Consider the following 19,945-nt stretch of genomic DNA (forward strand, 5'->3'; position numbering starts at 1 on the left):
AGAAATGGCAGCGCTGAGACAGGAGCATCGGTATGGGCTCTCCTGTGGCAAAATCAACAAAAACACCCCGAATCAAACTCTGTACCACGTCAAACTCACTGACACTGCCATCCGGACCCTGGAAGCCTACCAGAACCTGAAGGTAAGACATATTATCGGCTTCAACTTTGAGCTTGTGCCTGTTTCCTATCTATATTTTCATTCTCTTAATCGCCTCCCAACTCCGGGAACTGTAAAATCTCTACTGGAAACGCAGCTTGTTCTTCCTTTTTGTAGCAAACAAATAAAAAAAGTAAAGTTGAAAGAGTCCAGTCGCTCATATCTCATCGACTAAAGCGTCGGTGGCTGATAAATGTTGTCTGTGTTGGTTTATTCTGTGATACAGTAGAAGGCAGGCAAAGATTGATTTATTGAGATCATAACAGGCAACTCATTAGACTTTGATGAATGAAGCGATTTCACTAAATTCTCCTATCAATGAGTGAAACGTGTTTGGAGCAGAAAAAGAAGAAGCTCGGGCTATTTTCAATTGTGCGTCTGCTTGTTTACCAAAGCGTAATCTCCCGAAAAACCAAAAGGTATTAAAGTTCCCCTCTGACAGAGGTTTGAGATAATGCCCTGAGCTTTGAGAGCCTGCTGCTTTTCCATGAATACCTCTGAAATTCATTATTTAGATTATGGGCGAACACAGATGATTGTCAGTCATTAAATGTTTTTTTTTTTCCAACTCGTTTCGCTGTCGGGAATAAATTAATGAACAAGCTATCAAGCAAATTATTCGACTCCTCTGAATCTGGAGACTGTTTTATTGCTTTTATGGTCCATTAGATTAGACCGAGATAATTCAGTCTATCCAAATGGTCTTTCCCAGAGCACTGCTTGGTAAGACAGTGAGTCCCACAGTTAGGGCTGCAGTCGGAGGCTCATTTGGTTGCGGATGTGGGAGTCGGTGGTTGAGCTGTGCAGTCCGTGCTGGGCTCGGTAAGTTGTTGTCGGGCTCTTGTGTATTATTGTTTTTTTGTTTTTTTTTTTTCGCCTTTTACACGCCTGGAAGCCCGCCCTGCTCCGGAGCTCATTGGTCTGTGAAGCAGAGTAAACTCCAGAGCTCAGCCAGCCTGACAGCTTCCTCCAGGCCAGAGCAGGCAGCACAGGAAAGTTTTCCAAGTCAAAGACCATCCCATAAAGTCCTGTTTGTAGACCACCGGACACCCACCGGGGTGTGGAAGACTCTTTTTTTTCCCCTCAGGAAGCTCAACCTGAAAGAGTTCCTGGTATTAGATTAATATTTCTCATGTCTGTGTTGAGGTGGGGAGAAACGAGCCTTTATATCAAATGAATAATTGATCGGCAGATTTTTTTCTGAAGTGCTCAACTAATTGTTTGGCTGAGAAAACATCGAAATATAGAGAAAATGTCAGAAACTGCAGCCCAACAGAGCCCAAAGATACTCTATTGTAGAAGAGCACCACGTATTCACATATATTTCACGTGTTCATATTTCTGTTGATCCACTAATTCATTCATCTCTACCACTTTCTGTTAGGCACCCATTCTATATTATTGTAAGTAATGGCCTCATTCATTGTTAATAGATCATTTAATAGCCCTGCAGATCAATTATAAGCAATTAATAACAGCTGCTTTTGGGTTGTAAAAAAATCCATTTGGCTGGTGTTTATCATTTCTATTTTGTATTAATCCATTAATAAGCCCTTGTAGGTTTCTCACTCTCTAATAAGTCATGTCTCCAGTTATCAATAAGTTGCTAATGAATGGATGGAGGTCCAAATGCTCCACCAAGAGGAGGGTGCAAAGGCATTGTTCACAACCTGGCAACCCCAAAATTGAAATTCTTATTAATGACTCAAAACTAATCTACATCTTCTAAGATTAAATGATTTATTCACATTTCTAAAAGTTAGTATTAAAAGCTCCTTATAAGAAAATGCTGCCAATTAACTGACCAATTTTTCAACTGAAGTGAATATTAATAATTATCCTTACATTTTAGAAAATGGTCAACACAAATTCAGACCTTAAAGTAAGTAAGTCTGATTTAGCCCCGAGCTGTGTTTGTAATATGTAGCAAACATTGCGTGCTTTAAACTTTATTATTTCATTCAATATTAAAAGCAAAGGGATGATAAAGAAAATCACAACAATGCTCCTCAACAGGGAAGACATTTCCTAAAACCATTAATAATAAATAAAGAGCGCTGTCAATCATACGCACAGCTGTACTTCACAGATAATAGTCTCCATCTATTAACCATGTATCATGTTGCCTCAAAGGCAGATATTTCTTTCCGATTTTATTTTATTTTTTTATCAGTAGGGTGGGAAAGAAACACTATGATGTTTGCACGGTTACAAGCACAGCACAGAGAGCTTATAAAAAGTACCTTTTTAAAGAAATATAATTGGTTTCAGAAGGAGCGTTGTCTCTCCCCTGGGATATGTTGTGGCCTTTATTCATTTAATCATTTAGAAGAGAGATCAGCTGAAACGCACACAAACATGCTCAGCAAGCTGATTGACACGAGCAAGGTTTTTTGGAAGCTATAGATCGATTAATCAAATGCGTTCCTCTGAAGATTAGGGCCGGAAACCCCTGAACTGCAGAATGGATGATATAGAAATACGTAATACAGTAATTCAGCAGGACAAACCCTGATGGGAAACAGCAATTATTGCAACATCTTGGCATTTAATGAGGAAAGTTTACCAAGTCTTGACTGCTGCCATCTAGAGAAATCCCCAGACCAGCGCTGGAATAATGCAGTATATTTCCACTCATAATGTATGAGCTGTCTGTTCGATTAACCATGAACACGATTCCTGACCAGTTCCTTCCTTTTCTCCCTCCTCAGGCATCACTATCAAATCAGCCAGCGATTTGCTTCAAGGGGAGCCAGGGGGTAAGATGTTTTGCATACTCTCCTTAATGCCTCAGAAATTGAATGCTCTAATTAGTTCTGATTTGCTGTGGAGCACACTTGTGACAGTTCCTCTGCACATCTTGTTTGATTCTGAAGCATTCAGTAAGCACATGCATGCACCCGCAAAGAGGTTGGCCTTGTGGCTTTCCAAATGTCGGGATGATTTTAGTGTCATTTCAGTTGATGGATTTTGTTGCCTTGGACTGTTTTATTTGTTAAAATGCGAAAGCTGAACTATCCAGTCATCAGCATGGAGAATACAGCTGCTTTTAATGCACCGGAGCCCAAAGCCTGAGGGAAATGTGTCATTAATTTGCTCAGTTATATTATGTTGTGTCAAATATCCTGGACTGTATGTGTGTGTACAGAGAGGAGATATATAATCTGCTAAAACACTTGGTGCTGAAAGCAAGAGGGAATTCCTGCGAAGCGTCTGTAAAGAAAGATGCCTGTGTCCGGCCAGATTAGCTGGGCCACTATTACACCCTCCCTGGCTCTGCCTGCTAGGCTACTACACATTTACCACACAATCAGCCCTGTCTAAAAGGAGCTGCTCTAATCCCCGCAAGAGCCGATTGCATTGACGAAAGTGACTTTGCTCTGTACACAAATGCTGGCCCTGTGTGCTCACACAGGCCCTGGAAGCCCTAAGACAGGGTGCGCTATACCCCCAGGCTGCTAGCCAGGTTACTGGGTCAGGCTCGCAACTGGGGAGGCTTTGTTCAGGGAGGGGGAGGAGGGAGGGGAGTTGGTGAACCCCAGGGAGTCCCCATGTCTCCATGCCTGTTGTCTCTGTGCAGCCATGAAAGATTTGAAATACAGGAATGATACATGAACGGTGGAATTTTTATCCAGGTGGCACACTAAGCTCGTCCAAAACACAAATAATATGTGTAAACATGTGGCGAAACATCTGTAAAATGAGCAGCAGATTAACCTGCTCATGAGAGTCTTTCTGTGAAGAAATGTTAAGTGAGTGCAATTTAAGTGTTCTTTAATCACTGAATAGGATTTGGTGATTATATCTCGGCTGGCACATTACATATTCAAATTGCTTTGCGGAATTCAAGCATGGGCTCCCTCCCCCTCTGACAATAGTCCCCGAGCTGGACGATTGGGCATTAATGAGGTAGCTGCAACCATTGGTGGTGGGGGAGGCCAGATTAAGCCGTTAGTGGGGGGAGGATGTTGGTGAACATGGCAGTCTGGCATACAACAGACCGAGAGGATAACCAGTATCTGTGTCTCCATGTTGGAGGTTTACAGATGTCTTCCCTTACTTTTTATTTGCTGGATAAGTGTTTGCTGGAGCTCATCTCTTCCTCAAAAGCAGGCCCGAGAGGTCATGCGTAGCGAGTGAGGAGGTCTGAGTCCACTGACGGTTGGCAGCTGTAGAGCTCGATCATGGAAGCCACGACTGCTTCTTTCTGATCTTTGTCTGTGACGGCTCATGTCACATTTCCTGTAAAGGGGCACTTCCAGGGCCACAAAAACCAGAGGAATTCTTCAAATCACTGTCCTGGCATCGCTCCAGGGCTCAGCGGTATCAGAGGCCAGGGCTCCTATCGAGAAATAGCACGCTGAGGTTTTCGGCTGCCTTTCTCTGTGACCCTGCGGCATTTAGCCCAAACACTGTAAACTGCCTGCCAAGCTAGTAATCATGCGATGAAAGACACAAGCTCTTAGATGCCCCTGAAACCTGTGTTCGAGGCAACTTACAAATTACAATAAATAATTCTGAATCTACCTCACCTCTAAATAGGCCTAAAAGTGGATGATATTGGAGCAAAGTGAACGGGCTTGATCGATAACTAGCGCCTGAAGCTGTGAGAGGATATAAAAAAAGAAAGCGCAGGCTGTGATGCAACTATAAAGAAATAGGAGAAGTAGAAATGTCCTTTTATTCACATTTCGTTAAAGCTGGAAGTTGAGAAGAAATTAGATTCTGGATTACTTTGAAATAATCACCAGGGATTAAAGAATACATCCAGAGCTGGTCTGGGTTCCCATGGCCTGGAATTTCACATCCTAGTGCTTATTTTCCTTTATGGCTGGCAACGGCGCCTGCTTGGTGGCATGATCTATATCCATTTAGTAAGAAATTAGGCTTGTGTAAGTTCCTCTTTATTAGATCCGTGCTGCAGAGTGCATATTGATTATGAAATGTGTTTTATCCATTGCTACAGCGCTTGTTTTTACATACTTATCTTTGTTTCTATTTCAGTTAGAGGGCTCTGCACCTCCCCATGACATGGTGGCATAACACTGAGGAGTTCAGCGTTACTTTGCACCACTGAATATATATTTTAAGAGCGTAATATTGTCATAGTAAGCATGGACATTACGTTTGAATGCTGCATGTTGTGCTGTGTCAGGTGTGACATCAGGTTCATTTCCTCCTCAGTTCATAAATGTTGAATTGCAGTTGCCAGCGTAATTGTTTTTGTTTATGACCCTGTCTGTATGTACGTGCACAGCTGTCACATAAAGGCAGCCGCGTTGGATGAATGTAGAGGTGCTCTTAAAGACATTCTCATGACGACTGTGTGTGAAGGCTGAGCCTCCCCTGGGCTCCCTCCTGCCTGCCCTCTTGATTATTTTGCCATTTCACCCCATGCCTTGGCTGAATCCTTGGGAGACATCAGGGCCTCTATCTCACACACGGCTGCTCCGGCTCTACCCCCTGCCACCATGCCGCTCTGCTTCGCCTCCTGCTCGCACTGCAAATAAGCTTTTTGCAGCGTGTGAGTGTGTATGTGTGAATGCACACATCATGTTTTTTTCTCCTTTTTTTTTTTTTTCCTGGAAGCTAATTAGAATAACAATAACAGGAATGTGGTTTGAGAGCCGTCCTCTCCCAGTGGCATAGCAGTGAGAGGGAGAGTTGTCCCACGTGTTTCTGAAAGGGCACACGCCGCTCTATTCATCCAGATGTGTTAAGCCAGGCAAAAGTGTTCTCTGCTCGTCTGAGGCCCACTGTGTTTATGCAGAGGCAGTTGGCCTTAGGATCTCTAGATCATACAGTATATTTTAGGAACAAGCCAAGAGATCCTGAAGAGGACCTTTCTTGAGTTAGCTCCTCTGTCATTATTGTGTTCTTTAGCTTCAAACAAGGGATTCTGAAGGATGCCATGGTGACTAGTGGTGTTTTAAGAGTATTTTATGGCTAAGATCAGAAATCAATGGCACAAACTGTGCAGGCAGTGTGACCAAAGGTATCTAAAAACTTGAATTTGCCAGAATTGGAAATACAGTGAAACACTGGCAGAGTTGTGAGTTCTTGTGGTGGCTTTGTGTTGTTTGTTTACATTCCGAGCTAATCCAGGACCACTGGGACTAAATATGAAGCACCACCCTACGAAACTGGAAATAGCAGTGAGAAAAACTCACAATAACTACACATGTTGCTGTGAATAAGTGACTAAGGGTAAATCTGAATACTGTTTGATCAGCTGTTAAATTATAGGCTTAATATCTCCAAACCCAACAAGAAAGATTCAGTGTGAACAACCACAGCTTAGTGGCACCGAGATAAAACCAATGGGACATGGAGATGCTGTTTGACAGGGAAATGCAACAGAATATAATATTCATATCCATATTAATATATGGAGCAACTATAGCTCTGTGAAAAGAGAAGAGCCGCTTGTGTCCAATCAGAGTGACGGTGTGTGTTAACTGTAGAAAAACACTAATTTTAGTAAAATCTTGTGCATCTTTTAATAGAATCAGCTCTCGTTCACCATCTAAACATGTTCAACTTGGGAATCATTCAGATCTGTAAATATTACCATTATTATAATGAAGTTTTGAACTGACCTCTGATAAATCTTTCTCTACAAAGCTGTTGATTTTTAATAAAAAACAAACAAGCAGCCAACGGTGAAGCATTTCATATGGTGTCGGTTCTGATGAGTCTTATCGCGAATAATTTTTATCTCAGATTTTAAAATGCTGCACAACAGGAGCAGCAACACTGACGCTGTGAGTAATCGTGGGCTGTGTTTTTGTGTTCAGCAGCGAGGAGTCTTTAAAGCTTGAAACTAACACCAGAGAGCTGTTGTTTAACCGAAAGACAAAGAGCTTTAACAGGTTTATGTAATCTCTTTTAGTGCTGTGGTGGAAGATACACACTGCATGAAAAGGAGTATTTTTCCTAGACTGTTTCACTACATTAACATGCACATAGATACCAACAGGGATGTTTTGAACTCTTGAAGGTTTCTGATGTCTTTTCTCACACCTGCGTGTTACTCACCGTGTTATTTGGCTTACCTCTAAAATCCACACCAACCTGATTTTACACGTCACATCTCGGTGCATGTTTTCGGATTTTCCCCTCTCTCTCCACGTTTCCCTGCAAGTTAATCAGGTTTGGACAAACTTTCCAACGCACAATCTGTGAATTGTTAAAGGATTACAGACGGCCTGCTCGCATGGAAAGAAAAGTCCAGTAATGGGAGCACAATGCAACGCTCCAAGTGGTTTTGTGGGGCTGCTCCAGTGAAACAGTGAGGAATCAACAAGGGAAACATTACTGGTGTCAGTGCATCTGAGGTCTAATAACCAGCGTGTAAAGGGAATTTCCTGACTTCCAAACCGTCATCATCTAATGCAAAATAGGCAAGTGGGGAATCCATTTTCAGAAAAACACAGTCTGAGTGTGTCTAATTGATTTTTTTTTAAAAAGGTGGTTTTAGGTGTTGTTTTGCAAATAGAGGAAAGAGTGTCCCATCACTTAACACAGGCTTTAAAAATCTCCATTCCTCTGTGTGCAAGGAGGAAGGCACCTACAATAAATGGGGGGTGGGTGCTGGTGTCGGAGGTGGGGAGACGGAGAGTGTTTGTTGAGGTTGACAGATTAGCTCCAGCTTCTTGGAAAAAGACTGATTCTGCTTGGCATAACAGGCAGTACCTTGGGGGATGCTCGACAGTTGCCCATCCCCATATCCCCACACTAACTCCCGTCAGTCCCCACCCCCCCTTCTTTTGCTTTCCTGTCTCTACCAACCCCCCTCAATGAATAGATCCTCAAGCACAGGAACCACCACATCCACCCGGGCTCACTGAAAGCACAATTTAGACCGAAAGGGGTGATGTCACGCATTTCTTTTGTTTTTGAACAAATGAGTCACAGCAGACTTGCAGATCATACTGAACCAAGCTTGAGGACATTGGACAAGAATAATTAATCTGACCCCTGCGTATCTCTGAGACACCATCAGCATCACTGCACTTGCTTGACTGCATGTGACACGAAAGCAAGGCTGACAGTCCGATGTTTTCAGTTGTTGTTGTGTCAGTGTCTCAACTTGTGGCGTCCATTATGTGATGCATCTCAACTTTGCACTAACATTTGACCTAAATACTGTAAAGAGGGAATTAGGAACAGATACACTTGCTCCAGCCAGGATCCATCCCCCTCTTCCATGCTGAGTCGCACAGCACATTCCTAAAGAAGGACTATTTAGGGCCATCCCTCATGCACTGGCTCCACTGGGAGCTGCCGCCATTGCCCCCCCCCCCCCCCCCCCCCAACCCCACGCCATACACACCCAAACCCCTAATCCCTCCCTTTACCCTCCAACAACACACAGCCACACGTCCCCGCTGTTCATGAATAATCCAGGCGGGCCGACAGCCCATTGCACTCAGCTTTGTGGGGGAAGACGCTAGAACAAAAGACGGGCAGCTCACAGAGCAGCTATGGCTGAGTAGGCTCAGATGAGAAGACAATGGTAACTAGTGTCAGTACAGACAGGGGCAGGAGGCAGAGACTTCAGAGTAAATCACATATCCATGAGCCTGCTCCCATCTCAGTGTTGCCATGCCAAATACCAGAGCTGGGAACCTTGCCTTCTTGCTTTCATCTGCAGAGCAAAGAAAAGAAAGACAGAGAGAGAAACTATCCTCTCATCTTTCCCTGCAGATGTTTGGCTTGCAACGGCACAGGACTGTTGGGGGGGGGGGATATCTCTTAAATGAAGCTATTTTTTCCTCCCTCACCAAATGGCAGGGTTAAGAACTCTGTTTAACCCCATCAAAGATGTGCAGTTTAAACATGCTCGGGGAGTTAAAGATGAAGTTTTACAAGGACACCACCAGTGGTGTCCTTTGTCCTTGTTCATCTGCTGAGCCCCCTGCCAAGATTTTCTGTTCCAGTCCAGTTCACACCTTATAACAGCTTGAAAGTATTTGACATTTCCAAACACACAGGCCCTGGAGTAGCAGATGTGGCTGGGCCGTGGCCACAGAGGCAGTTATTGTATCAGCCTGTACGCTCCATGGGGGGCTGCACGGACAAGGTGTTATGGATCGCCGTTCTGACGCCATGTGGTTGCTCTGACTGTAACTGTCCAACGGCTAAACTTGACTTGTATCATGATAATGGGCAGTGTTACAACACGCAGCTCTCACTGCTTCTGTGAAGCCGTTCAGTTTGACCCTCTGATGATAATAATACCACATCGAGCTTTTCTGTGATTAATTAATCATCAAATTTAAGGACTCACACAGTCATAATTAAAATACTATGGAGCATGAGCAATTTAATGAATTCTTTCCCTCGATCTGAGCTGCACAAATAGCACTGATTTAATAGCTCGTGTAGCAGGAATAGAAAATTCAAATTATACTGTATATCAGGAAAAATTGGATTATTACTGAACACATAAATACAAGTGCATTTTTAATAATTACAGTGACATGTTTCTAAATGAAAAGAATTTGAGTTAAACTGATGTTGTTGGGATATTTGATACTTGACTCTGCCTCAGTAACAGCATTCAGCTTATTCAGTATGAGATTAGTCTCATTTTGAACACCAGAGTATCAGAACATTATCACCATCTGCATGGGTGACACACAAAGTATTGATGTGGATGCCAATATTATTGAATGAAAGCATAACATCTAGCAGTTCAAACACAGCCTTGCATTTCCGAGTTGTCCTTGACAGCTGTAAGAATTGCTTTGACAGTCCTGATAGAACTGCAGTTTGGAGTCATGTAACCAGAGCCTCTGTCAGATGTGTATACATGACTCACCAGACCTTGTCCTGAGCTGCATTTTTCTGTGAGCTGTGTCTCAACTTTTCTAATTTTGTGAACTTTTAAGAAACTCTCCTGTGTGTACTAATTGTGCCTCCTTAACTTCATGCTGCTCACGTTTGAAGCGAGGAATTTAAGTTCAGTGTCTCTGTTTTTGTTCGCTAATTTATCAGTTTGACCGATAGTAGTTTCTCTCTGTTGACACAGAGCCTAAACCGTCAGATATTTGACCTCACTCCCTGCATGTGCCCAGTGGGAGTGCCTAAAAAAAAAAAAAGACAAAATGACACACACAGATATAGCCTCAGGGGATCAGACCAGAGCTCCATATGGAGAGGTCTATGACTCAGCGTCTCTGTAAATCTACACCTACTACTTGACTGACAGCAGCTTCAGGACCACAAACCTGTTGGCACAAGTGGTGTCACGGACTAAACACATCAAAAGGCACAGTTAATTTCATCAGGCTGGGTGGGATGATGATGAAAAAGACCACTTTGCATAAACTGGCTGTGATGATTCGTGTACTCTGCAGTCACCATTTAAAGCTGTAATTTGTACACCTCTGGTTGTTCGGGCTACAGTTGTCTTTGCTGTTGTTGAGTTGGTTCGTCTTGTTGTTGGTATACAGTGAAAATGCCTTTGACTTTACCAGGTTACTCAACTGTGAATGTTATATCTTGATGTGATAAAATTAGTATGGCACTAACGACAGCAGACAAGTAAGAGTGAGAGCATCTCCTAACGTTGAATCTAATGATGGCTGATAATATATTTTTTTTCATAAAACAACATTGTTGACAAGGATTTTTTAAAATAAATTTGACCACAATATTAATTGCAGTTTTTGCAGCTGAAAAAAAAATTGACAATTTTGGTAAGTCTGTACTGACATAATGACAATATATCTGGCATTGCGCACTCAATTTGTTGGCTTAGTGACTGTTAGCTATGTTTTAGTGGCTGATGTTCATCCAGTGTTTCATAGGATTGCCTTAACTGCAAATCAGACATTTTTACATGGGATGTTTACATCAAATCTTCTACTAAAAGATCAATAATAGTTTGAGGCAGCTGAGATATAAGATATAACATAATGAGCTTGTGTGTTTTAGGAGGATTATGTTACCTTCGTACTGTACCATGCCAGGCTGTTTACCTGTTTCCAGTCTTTGTGCTAAGCTAAGGTAATTGGCTGCTGGCTGTAGCGTTGTATTTATCATACAGACATGAGTGTGGTATCAATCCTCTAATTTAACTCTCTGCAACAAAGTGAATAAGAGTATTTTCCAAAATGTCAATCTATTCTTTTAAGTTTCAAGTTCAGTACCTCATGTTTTTTATTTCTTGATGCACTTTCAGGGTTAAGTTTGTGATCCTGGTTTTTAGAGAGACAGGCTCCGCTTTAGGAGTCAGGAACTGGGAACTAATGGGTTAAAAGACATATGGTTATGAAGCTTGAGAAGGAAGCTGTGAATAAAACGGGGGCAACCTCTGAACAGTCTGACCTGAGTGACATTGATTAGAATTAGAATGTGAAGTGTGCACGGTGGCATGGATGGGGGTGACAGGCAAATCTAATGCATGGCTGGAGGGGGCTCATACTGCTGCCATCGACAGAAAGAGGAGATATGGTGGCACTATTGCAATGCTAAATGTGTGCGCTCTCGTCTTATCACGAGCGAGCTTTTGTGTTGCAGCACTCTCATTTTAAAGCAAATTCAAATGCAGCTCTTCTGCATGCCTTTCTCTACCTCAGTAACCCTGTTTTAGTCACTTGTTGCTTCTAATTTTGGTCAAGGCGGCCACTACTTTACTCTCCTAAAGTAATAGCTCCTGAGGACACGGCTCGCCTCTTGTCCCTCCTCACTTTGATGCTTTTTTGGCTGATCGTCCTTAATTAGCGTAAAACCCAAAGCAGGCATATGCAGGGCTCTGCTTTACCACTTCATGTGAACGGTCAGACATAAATAGGTCAGAATTAATGGTCAGCTGTGTGTCTCAAGTGTCCATGGCCTTGTGGGCTGCTCTGTGTTTTGTGTTGACATGGGTGGGCTTGTGCACATGAAGGAAAGCTGGAGGCTGATGGGGGTAGGGTGAATGGCATGCGTTGGGTTTTAAAAGAGGAGGAGGGGTGTTGAGGAGAGGAGCTTTTCATTGGCTCTGTGCTGCAAAAAAAAAAAAAAAAAAAATGCTTATGGCTTTGCTGCATGACTGGGCATTTGTGACAGCTATAGTCCTGCCTGCCACATCTGCCAGGGACACTTTGCTCTGAGCCAGTCAGCTTATAATCAATCACTTGCGGCTGATAACTAAAGAGGCAGCTTCAAGTCCATCTGACTGACATTTGTTTTTCTTGAGACCTGCAGTTAGAAAGCGCCTGTGTGCTTTGGCCTGAGGTGCTACCACGAGGTCTGCTACAAAAAGAGGTGAAAGAGAGGAAAAATCGAGCTGCTGCAGCCATCTCACATGAAGTGCAACTCATCACTAAGCATGTATTCATGCTTGTGAAGGATGGTTTATAATCAGCAGGCGTCTGTTGAATCTAGGACATTCTATCAACAAAAGTACTAAACTGTCCATTTTCAGGCTGAAACACAGCTGCAGGCAGTGTAGAAGAGAGCTGCTGCCAAATGTGTTTTAAAGGACATATTACCTGTTGGTTAATGACTTTCTATGTTGAACTGGCCTTTTAGTGGAAGTGGGTTTTTGGGTCATTTTATGTAACAAGTTTCTGACGGAGATAGACTTCACCCTGCTGCTTGCGTGTTGCTAGGGAGCCGTGGACAGTCTGTGACAGAAGAGGTTATCGGCCAAGTGAAAACGCTGTCGACTATACTATTGTTATGTTTTGCCTTTCAGACAGGCTCCTCCCATGACCGGCTACAGGTCATCATCCTTGACCTGGGAGGTACCCTGCAGCCTCTGTGACTGGCCCAAACGGGAGATTATTTAGGTCACATTTAATGTGAAAAAAACAACAACAACAAAAAAACAAGATTCCTCAAGATTACTCGAATCAGTTTCAATAAAAGGAGCTACTTTGTTGTGTGACTATCCAGTGTTTTTCCACTTTGAGATGACATTGAATCAGATCAGACTACATCTGTTAGAGATAAAGCAAATATCATAAACACACCAGTCAAATTAGCAACGCAGGCAGATACACTCAAGCCTGTCAGAGAGCACTGTAAAACTTCAAAATCACGACTTTGCTTTTAACACGAATGAAGGTGTTTGTTTTCTCTTTTCATCATAAAGATACTCCACTCCTCTAAACAACAGTCCTGATAACTTCATACTCATTGTTTTTGCGCTTCTGTATTTATCTTGACAGTACGTAAAGATCCCAGCACCGACGCCGGAATCCCCTGATGGATTCAGAGTCTTCTCGTTCTACTTGTCCAGTGACAGCAAAGACAAGCCTCAGTCCAGCTTCGACTGCATTCACCAGTATGTCTCAGGGTAAGCAGCACACATAACTCTTTCCACAGTTGGCCGCAAATGGAATTCGTAGTAAATTTAGTGTCAGACAGAGACCGCAGGGCATTACCAAACAGTGGCCTCTCTCTCAAGACTGCAACAACAGACAGTACCAGTGTCAGGGTATATTCATACATGACTACAATAACACCCAAAGGCTGTCATGCCACAGCTGACCTCAAAGGTGTGACCAGTAATAATTGAAAACAGAGCGGTAGTGTTTGTACCTATGCTGGGTCAAAGGGTTGGTTTAAGGGTTAGATTAGAGCTGCTTTATTTGTACTCTTGCCTTTTAACACAGGACTAGAAATTGCACGCAAACACATGTCAAAGAGCCAGTTTGTGTGACAGCAAGAATCCCTAGCACTTGTGTTTGACAGACAGCCAGCTAATTGAGCCGAGCCAGAGAATTTGTAATCTTAAACCTTTAAATCTTCTCCTTTCTCCTCCACACAGGGAGGGCAGGGATCACCTGGAGGGCCAGGGCAGCATTCAGGACAAGATCACGGTTTGTGCCACAGACGACTCCTACCAGACGACCCGGGAGCGCATGTCTCAGGTGGAGAAGGACATCTGGAGCCGCTCAGCAATCGAGATCAAGCCGGGGCCAAGTGAGCTTTTGTTAAAAAGCTGTATCTATGTTATGTTGTATCTTCCAGCCTCAGTTGTGGCCGCCTTCAAGCACAGAGGGATCAAGGACAGATAACCAGAGAGTTTTCATGTTCCCAGAAAGCTTCTAAACCATTGCTTCTCACCGTTTCATCCTGCTGATAATTGCCATATGGTGTGGAAGTTATCACATAATTGATCAAAGTGCTGCATTGCGATTATTCATGCGAGAGGGATGCCTCTCTTTCTTGTAATTTTCCTTTCATTTTGACCAGATTGCTCAGGCAGCATGCCAACTTGCCTGCCAGCAACATTAATGTGATTGAGTTTGCCAGAAGTATGTGCTAACAAGTCTCATGCTGATGAAGTTTTGCCTAAAATGTAATTACACTGACTGGAATTTAATTCATTTTCATTTGATAAAATTTATCATCCAAAGAAGAAGCCACTCTTAACCTGCAGTGATCTGGGCTGAACATGCAGGATCTCCTTCTTGCTATTAATTTTCTTTATTCACTGCCTCACTGCCCGAGTCAGGGTTTTAGAGTCATTGTGGATTAAATTGACCATGCTTCAACTTTATAAATGATCTAGCCATGAGGCTTCGTGACATTTAGAGGCCCCATGTGAATTTAAAATACTTGTGTATATTATATTAGATTTTATGAATGGAAACATGCTGCGGAGACCAACCGGGGGGGGGATTAGCACCAGCCGAATGCTGGTAAGATATGAGTGGTGGTAAATTCCAAAAAAAAAAGGAATTTACTTTTGAGTGGCTGGAGAATTTGAACATTTATCCATCAGTGGCTGGTTGATTTTTAAAACGTTAACTTCCTGCCCTGAGACCGACACTATAAAATGGTGTTTAGGGTCATTTCTGTTGAAGCTAGCTGTTGGAAGTGGCTCCTGCACATTACGTGTCATGCAGACATAGTCTCTCTGAGGCTTTTACAGGATAAATGTAACATATCTGGCACGTCTGCATCTGATAAATGTTAAAAGACACGAGAGATCCTGGTTAGAAACATGCAGTTAGAGGATGTCACATTTGATTTTTTTAGCACATAACTGTCCCTCCATTCACGTGGACACCAGAAAGAGAAATAAATGAGGATGGATCACGATATGTGCCATATGCAGCAGAGAGCATACAGCTCTTTTGTGGTGACTCACTGTCTTTTTATGGTACAGTAATGCTATACTTTCAGAAAAAATGTCCATATACCAACTCACAATTACAGGTTGCAGAGCAGAAAAATGTCCACCATTTACATAATAATGTCCTGTATGATTTAAGTTCAGTTGCATTCCGGGGAAAGGAGACACTGTCTCACAAGTTGGGGAAGTTGACACAAGTTGGGGAAGTCTTTTTAAATACTTTCAGCACATTTTGATTATTTAGGTTCCTACTTTAGCATTTAGAATATATTATCACTATTAAAACAGATGCTATTTTTAGTGTTTGGTCATTGCTTATATATACGCACTGTCAAGCTGCCAGTTATCCCTAAGGGAGACATCTCTGTCATTATGGGTATATCACTCTACAAAAACTGCCTTGCAAGCCCGAAAAACTTCCCTCAAGCTGCTTTAATTTATCAGTGTCAAACAATGGTTCTAGTTGCTGCTTGTCTGAAATGTGGCAGTACAGGTTGTTTCAGTGCAGGAAGGATATTTACCTAAAATCTTCATGGCCTGTTTCAAGGTAGATGTTGAAACAAGCTCCTGCAAGACTGTTGCATTTTGCACAGCTGATTTAATTCCCTGACAAGGAACAGATATCTAACATTACTTCTAGAAAGTGTAAATATCTTCAGTTTTAACAGTATTACTCTGCTGTAAAACGTCTTGAACACATGTGATACTTCTACCATGTTGTCCCTGTGAAAGCACTGTCAGTCCTCGACCTATAGAAACCTCCAAAGTATGGCTTAATGTTGTAATGAGATTATGGTCTGCAGATATCTATAAGCACTGCCTTGCTGGGTCCAACTGAATTAGCACTGCAACAGGAAGAAAGGGCCTCTCTGTGTTAGTTGCTGTAGTTTCCATGCCCCTCTGTTTACTCAGCAGTAGGCTAACCCTACTGTCAACCCCTTTCACTGTTTTCCACTCGCAGCAACACTGCCTCTGCACGCCGACGCAGAGAGCTGCACGAGCACAGAACTGTGCTCAAGGTGTTTATGTATGAAAATGACCTTTTCTGGTGCTGAGAGTGCTGCACATGCTGTATCTGTTCCATGTGCACAAAGCAGATTGCATGACAATAGAGAGATATGATAGAGATGTGACGTATGTATGGGGTTGTCTCTCGTGTGTAGGCTTCTTTTTCAACATCATTTGTATATCTGGCCTGAGGACTGGATTAGGAATGATATTTTGGCTGTGCTATTACAGGATACTGTCAACATATGTGATTCCTGTTATCAGATCAGTTATAATTTCCCTTCTCCTCTCTAGTTTTGTGTTGGGTAGTGATCATACGGCTTTACATTTCTGCCATGATAACCCTTTTCATTCCCTGACCAAAGAAACCCTTCCACAGATGTCATGTTGAGACTCTGTGCTGTGTCCCTTTGTTTTCATCTTAGGTAAGTGCGTGAAGGTCCAGAGGAAGCAGGGTCTGGTATCAGGCTCAGATAGCAGCAACAAGCACTCCCCCAGCAACAAGAGGAGCCTGGTTCCCAGCCCTGTGGCACACCGGCCCTTGAGAGATCGCATCATTCATCTCCTGGCTTTAAAGCCCTACAGGAAACCTGAGCTGCTCCTGTGGTTGGAGAGAGAGCGGGCCAGTCCGAAGGACAAGGCTGACCTGACCTCAGTGCTGGATGAGGTGAGACATTTGGCACATTGTCGACAAATGATGAAAAAGACTCAAATGCAACAAGTGAAAGAAAATACCAAAACATTAAGTGCAATAAATAAAGCTGATATCAGGTGAAGGATTGAAACTAGACAGTAAATTTGTCCACTCACTATTTTTCTAATGATACTACTGAGCAGACAACTGCTGTACAGCTGTAAAACTCATGTCAGTAAGTTCATTTCAGGCATATTTCCAGCGTTCACAATGTGTGAGTGTCCCACTGCATTCACCAAGTGGAGACCGTGCTGCCGCTGGTAGCTGTAATTAGAACTGTACTTTAATTATCTTTGGAGGAGAAGATTGTGTTTTGACAGGAGAGGGGTGGGGTGTCTCCAGCTGGGATCTGAGTAAGTTCAGAATTGAAAGTGGTTGGTTTTGCTAGATTTGTATCAGCAGGATTAAGTTGTGTAAGGGCAGGGTTAAACTGTTTACCACGGAAACAATGCAGCCCCGCTCCAGAAAGGTCTTGTTTTATTTAAATATAAGGTGGAGTTGGGGCATTGCAGGTTAGCACACATTGGTGGTTTTAAGACCTCAGCTGGCCTCTTTTCCTTTTGTATTCTGTCCTCCTTCTGTTGATGTATTAACACTGGGAACTGTCTGCTTTTCAGGTAGGTAAACTGAACCCTAAAGACCACAGCTACGCTCTGAAGGATGAGCTCTACAGACAGGTCCAGAGAGACTGGCCTGGGTATCTAGAGGAGGAGAAGCAACTCATCCACAGGCTCCTGATCAGGTGGGTGTCAAGTTAGCAATAATGCACAAAAGTCTTGTGAGAGAAAATTGGAACTGCATAACACACATTTTGGGAAATACGCTTAAGCTACTTGTTTGTTTAATCCATACAAAAACCAAGTTTTAGAGGTGCTGGAAGGGGATTTTGTTACTTCAGGGAAGAGCCACGCTAGCTGTGTCCCTCTGTTTTCAGTCTCTGTGCTCAGCTAAGCTAATCATCTTGTGGCTGTAGTTCTATATTTACCATATAGACATGAGAGTGCTATCCATCTTTTCATTTAACTCTCAGCAAGAAGACAAATAGGCGTATTTTCCAAATTGTCAAACTGTTGCTTTAAACTTCTTTTCGACCTTTGGAGGCCTGTCTGGGCAGATAATGCAGGAAAGACTAAGGGATGGATGCGTTTTGACAGTGCTGGCGATAATACAAAAAGGCCACTGAATTAATGCAGAAGTCTGCTGTGATCATGTTGAAAAGGGGAGCTTCTAAATGACTACTTCTCAGCACTGATGAATCTCTTAATGGACACATCAAAGCAGAGGAAAATATTCCCTGCACCGTGTTGCCAAATGGCATTAGCATGGAAGGCCTAGGCTGAGCTTTTCAGGGTGAGCTTCCTCCCCTCGTACGTTTCCTCTGCCTGCCAGTAAACATGCAGGCCATGTGCTTCATGAGCACTTTGGAAAAAGCACAAGTCATGTTGGCTGATTGCACAACCCCCTCTGCTCACCACCCCTGCTAAGTGTAAAAAGCCTACAATTGGAGTCATGAAATTGTTTGCCAAGTATGATAAAACTGTGATAGCCTGTAAACACTGCAAACTCCAGATTTCTTTCCTCTAGTTTTTCATTTGTCAGAGCAGGCTCGTCTTATTCAGGCCTTCTTACTCCTGTCATTTCATTTCTTAAACATTTAATACTTCTGAACTGCACTCACACTGACCATATGATTAAGAGGGTTGCATGAATCCACTTGGAGGGTTGTGTGACTTGTTGTAGCGTCTGTTTGAGGAAGGAGCTGTAGGAAGCAGATTACCAGAGAAGAGGGTTTGGTCCTACAGGAGGTGAAATCTGCTGCTATTGTTCTGCTCACTGGCTTGTGTTTAGTCTTTGTGGTGGCCACAAAAATCACCAGAGACACAAAACGTAAACACAACACATACACATGCAAACAGCTTTGATAAAATAAAAACAGACTGTCAGTTTTGTTCCCTCTGTGGAAAAAGCTGCCACTGCTCGCTGTCTTTTCTCTGTGTGACATAACAAATGATAATAGCTCATATATCTGTCAAAGAACGCTTTATGACCTACATGCAGTCTCTTCCTGTTTAGCCTTACAGGCCGTTTACTTCGCAGTTACTGTCCAACTGAAGGTGCTGTGTTCTTAATCTTTCTTCAGGAAACTTCAGCCACTCCACAGTAGCCAGTTGAAGAGTCCCCAGTCCAACCATTCATTCCACAAAACTCCTGGGGACTCTCCTTCCCGACTCAGTCCTGCCAAGAATCTCTCCGTGGTAATTATTCACCTTGAATGAAATCTCTTTTCCCCTACTTCTTACTTATAAGACTGAGAATAGATAAGGTATGTCCTCTTTTGCAGCACACACGACTGGAATTATGATATTTCTGCTATAGCTCCGTTGCTTCAGACTGAAAATAGCCCTGATTGGAATTAAAGGAATAGTCCAGCAATTTGGGAAATATGCTTATTTGCATTCTTATTGAGAGTGAGATGAGACAGTAGGTATCTTAAAGGCAGAATGAGTAGGATTTTCCTAAAAAAAATGTGTTGACAGAAAAATAATCTCCCTCAATCATTACTTTTGACCCACAGGGAGTGTGTGGGGGTGTCTGTATCTGCAGAGACCCTGCCCTCTCCATGTATTTTCTTATCTTGCTGCATTCGGGACGTTTCTGGGTGTAAACCTTTGGGGTGTGGTGTGTGGCCCCCAGCCAATAACAGTGTCCAGTGTGAGGACAGAGGTCTATAAAAACAGTAGCAACCAGGTGACAGACTGTAAGAACCTAAGACGGGCCACTGATACACAGAGGAGGGGCCAACTTAGGGACTGCATCATTCATTTCCGTGATAAGCTGTCAACAACCAGCTATCGTCTGGCACATAACTACGTGTGAAACGTCAACTCGTCACTTTTACACTTTGTAAGGATTATACAAACGAGATACAAGGTGCTACTTACTATGTGAGCTGTTGTTGCCTCTCAGCAGAGCAAGACTAGCTGTTCGTTCTTGATTCGAGT

At 42.9% G+C, this 19,945-nt stretch overlaps 1 protein-coding gene across 1 annotated transcript in view; it reads left to right on the top strand.

The window, feature by feature from the left end:
- LOC139337694 (RNA polymerase II elongation factor ELL) overlaps window positions 1–19,945 on the top strand; it is a 25,920-nt gene continuing 5,975 nt past the window's right edge. Inside the window, exons 1-7 of the mRNA XM_070972404.1 lie at window positions 1–142; window positions 2,871–2,918; window positions 13,326–13,453; window positions 13,928–14,082; window positions 16,675–16,916; window positions 17,561–17,685; window positions 19,084–19,198. Coding sequence (XP_070828505.1) covers window positions 5–142; window positions 2,871–2,918; window positions 13,326–13,453; window positions 13,928–14,082; window positions 16,675–16,916; window positions 17,561–17,685; window positions 19,084–19,198 — 951 coding nt within the window. The 5' untranslated portion in view covers window positions 1–4. The remainder of the gene's footprint in view (window positions 143–2,870; window positions 2,919–13,325; window positions 13,454–13,927; window positions 14,083–16,674; window positions 16,917–17,560; window positions 17,686–19,083; window positions 19,199–19,945) is intronic.

This window comes from Chaetodon trifascialis, chromosome 10 (assembly GCF_039877785.1).
Source record: "Chaetodon trifascialis isolate fChaTrf1 chromosome 10, fChaTrf1.hap1, whole genome shotgun sequence".
NCBI lineage: Eukaryota > Metazoa > Chordata > Actinopteri > Chaetodontiformes > Chaetodontidae > Chaetodon > Chaetodon trifascialis.